The sequence below is a fragment of the Siphateles boraxobius genome, unplaced genomic scaffold, assembly GCF_051911475.1.
Source record: "Siphateles boraxobius isolate OS27281-9 unplaced genomic scaffold, OSU_SipBor_1 46, whole genome shotgun sequence".
Classification (NCBI taxonomy): Eukaryota; Metazoa; Chordata; class Actinopteri; order Cypriniformes; family Leuciscidae; genus Siphateles; species Siphateles boraxobius.
This window is the reverse complement of record NW_027509097.1, coordinates 5,734,267-5,739,406: the sequence shown is the minus strand read 5'-3', so window position 1 is coordinate 5,739,406 and position 5,140 is coordinate 5,734,267. Positions and strand designations below refer to the sequence as shown.

The window sequence follows — 5,140 nt, the reverse complement described above, 5'->3', positions numbered from 1 at the left end:
ACAGACAACTAGGCTAGGCTTAGTCAAAGTCCCTAAAGCTCTTACGTTAACCCTAACCCATACTTTTATTTAGCACCTACAGTACTAAATATAAACAGTAAAGATATGTGGGATATTTGCATTACTGAGCAAACCTAACGGCAATTGGAATCATTTTATTAATGTAATAATTTCGAAGTAATAATTATTATTAATAATAAAACAAGTTATTTCTATGGGGCTTTTATTTTGAAGTACATAACTTCCGGTAGGCCGGGTTGCTGTTTTCTTTCTCAGCTCATAATTCAGTGTTGCTGTCATGGACTTACAGACATACGAGGCTTATGGAATTACCATTTTCTAAATTTTAGAAACACCACCCCTGTCTGGACAGATAGTGGCGGGGATGCGGCATCGACATGGGAAATCTTTTCGGGAAAAAGAAAGCAACTCGGGTTACCGAGCAGGACAGAGCTGTGCTGGTGTGTTAGACAGCGTTAACTGGCTTATAAGTCTTATGAGAGAACTATATATAATGAAAGTGTAGTTTATGTTATAAAACAGCTCTGCTATGGGATCATTACTGTACATCTTGTCACTTTTCCGCTTTTATTTAATGTTTCTTTATTACTATTTGTGTGTGAGCAGCAACTTAAGCAGCAGAGAGATAAACTGAAGCAGTATCAGAAAAGGATCACTTTTCATGTAGAAAAAGAACGACAAGTGGCTAAACAGTTATTGAAAGATGGAAAAAAAGAGTGAGTGTTATCATGTCTTTCATCGTGTTACTCGTAGAACTAGAAGATCTAGTTTTCTAAAACAAACTGAATCTTTCGTATAATATTTTGTGTTTGTTTGTTCAGGAAAGCACTCCTACTCCTCAAGAAGAAACGCTACCAGGATCAGTTACTGAACAAAACTGAAAATCAGATAAGCAACCTGGAGCGGATGGTAAATAAAACAGATCTTACCTTGAGAATGTTAGATATGCCATGTTTTAACTTGGTTGCACCTTTTTCTGTATTTTTATTTATTTATTTATCTGCCATTATTCATGTATGCATATCACTTTAAGATAAATTTTTGTTTTACAGGTACAAGATATTGAATTTGCACAAATAGAGATAAAAGTCATTGAAGGACTGAAAGTTGGCAATGATTGCCTGAAGAAAATGCATGAGGTATGTAATGAGAAAATAAATGTTATTCTTGGTCGTGTTCAGTACAATGTACTGGTTCATTTAACTTGTACAGCCATATTTCTATTCATTTCTTTTTTCTGATGCCAGATGCTGTCCATAGAGGACGTGGAGAAGATCATGGATGAAACGCATGATGCCATTGAGTATCAGAAGGTACATTTTACTTTTCAAAATCTAACTTGTAAGTTTAGTCTAAGCAGTTTATGTAACCGGCCACAGTAAAAGTCATAAGACCCTTTATTGGAATACATTTAGATATACAGTAGGGTCCAAAGATTTGTAGGGTACATTTAATTTGTGACCTAACAATAATGTTTCTTCAATTGTCATTAAAGCTTTTTACATTTAAATGTTTCTAAATCCTGACACTTCCAGATTTAGATGGAAAAAGTCTCCCACTGTACTCCTACAGTTGGATTTATATGTTTTAACATTTCTCTTCAGATTGTTATGTGCAACACCGTGATCTTTCACTGATCGTTATTTGAATTTATTTAAAGGATAGCCTCTTGAGATGTAACCTCTCATTTTCGAGGGGCACATGAAATATTTCAACTAACATCAACTTTGTGTCAAAATGGAAAAAAAAGGTCTAATGATGAGCAGCCATAAAAGGCTATAATGATCTGTTATACTCTACACCACATGTGCTACATCCTCAAATCTAGAAGAAGTGAGAGGCAGCTGCATCTCATTCGCAGACACGCTGTGTCTCTTTTGAGCTTGTTGCTATTTAAATCAACTGTACATGATGTACAAGTGTTTTTTCCCCTCATTCCTGGTTGTCTGTGTGTGTGCAGCAAATTGATGATATGCTGGCGGGATCTCTGACCCAGGAGGATGAGGAGGCTGTGCTAGCAGAGCTGGAGGCCATCACTCAGGTGTGTACCTGAACACACTCTGACAGCCCTTGTTACTGATGTTGTGTCAGCTGCTGTTTTTTCATTTACCTTGTATATTTCCTGTTTGTGCTCAGGGAGATGCTGACCTTGAACTTCCTGAGGTGCCTGAAGAACTACCAGAGGTTCCAGAGCAAGAGCCAGGTCTGTGTTTTCTTCTTTTTTTCTGTAGTAAATACTATGCATAAAGTGCACAGTATGCTTAGAAAACATGTTTGTAATGTTTCAGTGCGGGAGAAGGAGAGGGCGAAAAAGAAACCAGAGCGAGAAATGGTGGCAGTGTAAATACAGATCTGTCCATCTGTCAAACCTCCATGTCTTCTCTCGAGCCATCCCACTGGAGACCCCAAGGGCTCATCCTAAACAAAACTCTGAGGAGTGATTAACAGTCCTCCTCCTCGTACGTGTTGAAGACCCTACATCAATGCCATTTTTTAAAATTGTATATTCACAGCATACTGTACGCCATTTAGTTTAGTAAGATGATCATTCTGAAGATCACTCTTAACAGTGCCTGGTCTTTCTAATCACCCTACAGTTTTGTCTGATCTTTCAATTATATATCAAAGGCATATCATGTCTAAGCTTGTCACTTTTTAATGCATGCATTACTTTTATTATAACAATCTCTGTTAAAAATGATTCCCAAACTTTAGTACGCCATGTTTTGTCACAAAGAACATAAACCTGAAGCGTTTCCATTATTATTCAAACTTTTACAAAATTTTCACTGTGCTGTAAGATGTCATTAAAAACTAAACTATGACAAGCCTGGCTTAAGAAGTAGTTAAAACTGATTTATAGATTGATAAATAAACATCTTTGAGGGAAAATGCAGGTATATTTTAAAGTCAAAACCACTTCTGTTCAGAGTCATTGCATTATAAACACACAGGGTATGTTGTATACATGCATAAGATACAAGGACATGATGTATAGAAGCAAAACTAATCACATTGTCCTATTTGTTTATTTCTAATACACTGATTTACTTAAACTCAAAATTTCCCAGGTTAGCACTCTTTTACTGTACTATGAATTCGCTGTTCATTAAGTACATTAGTTTATAGTCTGTCTTTCTCGTTTCATTTTGTAAATATGCAACAATGGATTTTATTTAATAATTTTTCATCACTGTTGTGCCTGCACTACCTGCAGGAAAATGCATGTATATAGCAGCCACTAGGCAGCAGTATTATGCAAGGCATGTTTGCTACAAGGCTGGCAGTATGGCACAAATGTGGCGTGCTAATGCAGGTAGTCATCATGCATTTCCCTAAATGGTCACAGATATATCACTTCTTAATTATAGAAACAAAAGTACACAAATGAGATGTCTTTATTATATTCTCATATAAACTACCTTTCAAAATGTGGGCAATGTATGGTTAGATTTCTTCTTTTTTTTCTTCTTCTTTTTTTGTTGAAAGAAGTCTAATAAGTTCACCAAGGCTGCATTCATTTGATTATAAATATTAAAAATAATATTATAGAGAAATATTATAACAATTTAAAATACCTGGTTTCTATTTTAATATATTTTAAATTAAGATTTATTCCTGTGGCAAAGCTGAATTTTCAACAGCTATTACTCTTTTAATTATTTTAAAATTAATTTAATGCTTCCTTGCTGAATAAAACGTAATTTCATTTTTTTTAAAGCCCAAAATGTTTGCATAGTAGTGTTCACAGGATGTCTGCATTATATATAAACATGATATAATAGCTAGACGCAGCATTGACATCAAATGGAGATGTTTGTTGAAAACTCGAGCATCCCAGATTTTTCTTCTGAGAATACCAGGACAATAAATCTCAGACTCAGATTTGCCAAGATAAAGTCTGCAATCAAAAATCAAATACCTGTTTTTTTTACTAAATAATTTAGATTTACAGCAAATGCATTTCATGTTACAGCCTGTTCCAGTAGAGTGTAGATTTTCTTGAGCAAGCTTAAGTTAGACCATTGTTTGAAAGGTATTGACCTAAAACCAAGTACCTGTATTACTTTATTGGGAGTCCTTTGTCTGAAACCAGGAGGTTGGAGCTGTGTGGGGCTGCTCTTATCTCGCCTGACACAAAGCACTATGGGAGTGGGCGGCTGCCCCACGAGTCTGAAAGGCTCCACCAGAGCTCATTGTGAAGCAGTTTCATACTGTTACACTGTCAGACAACGGACTTTGATCAGTAAACATATGGGGGTGTGAATAATGTGCAGTAAAGACAGAAACTGGGTTTCCTAGGAAAAAAAAAAGCTGATATGTATAATGAGTTATAGGACTCCTACACAATTTTTACTCCTTCCTTTACCTTAAAGTCTATATTTGAATATGAAACAGCTTCTAACTTCATTGTATCTTAATTATATAACATTTGGCCTTTTCTCATTCCACATTTGAAGTTTTCCCTTAATCACAGCTGTTCTGAAGAGATGCTGGTCTTAGCTGTCTGTAGTGTATTGATCTCTGTTTTGCTTTTTATTTGCCCTTTACATTCAGTCTTGATAGGTCCAGTAGATAAGACTTCCACTGTTATGTGAAATCAATCGATGTGGCCTCTAGACAGAAGCATTTCTAATGTTATCCGCATTTCCCATGAACCTTCATGAGCTGTGTATATGCAACTAACTGAAACAGAAACAAAAGAAAGGAAATTGTTCATTGTATCAGATTCAATTTCTTGACCTTTGCAATCAAGAAGCGTCGCACACCAAATGCAGTTTACTCTCTCGCTTGACCTTTAAAACAGGGAAACACTAGAACTCAGTCCGGCTCATCGGGATCTACCTTCCTGTGAAATTTAGCTCCAATTGTAATCAACACAATCTAATAATCAAGGTCTTGGGGTTAATTCGCAAATTACATACAGGTGTGCAACAACAGTTTGAACTCGATTTTAATGCTTTTTCCATCAGAACAGCTGTAAAAGGTGTTGTCAGGGCCATTACCACTATAGTGTGTGGCCACATTCACATGCAAATATTTTTTATGATTAAGGTCCAAATCTTGTGGTTAATATTACTGTATAATCCTATTGCAATACTCATGAATGCATGCACAT

At 35.9% G+C, this 5,140-nt stretch overlaps 1 protein-coding gene across 1 annotated transcript; it reads left to right on the top strand.

Moving 5' to 3' along the window:
* Window positions 1-218: 218 nt before the first annotated feature.
* chmp6b (charged multivesicular body protein 6b) lies at window positions 219-2,849 on the top strand. Its single transcript, XM_077200439.1, has 8 exons — window positions 219-461; window positions 628-737; window positions 843-930; window positions 1,074-1,160; window positions 1,269-1,334; window positions 1,982-2,062; window positions 2,158-2,224; window positions 2,310-2,849. The coding sequence occupies exons 1-8, from the start codon at window positions 399-401 to the stop codon at window positions 2,363-2,365; spliced, it is 618 nt and encodes a 205-aa protein (XP_077056554.1). The 5' UTR covers window positions 219-398; the 3' UTR covers window positions 2,366-2,849.
* The last annotated feature ends 2,291 nt before the right edge of the window (window positions 2,850-5,140 follow it).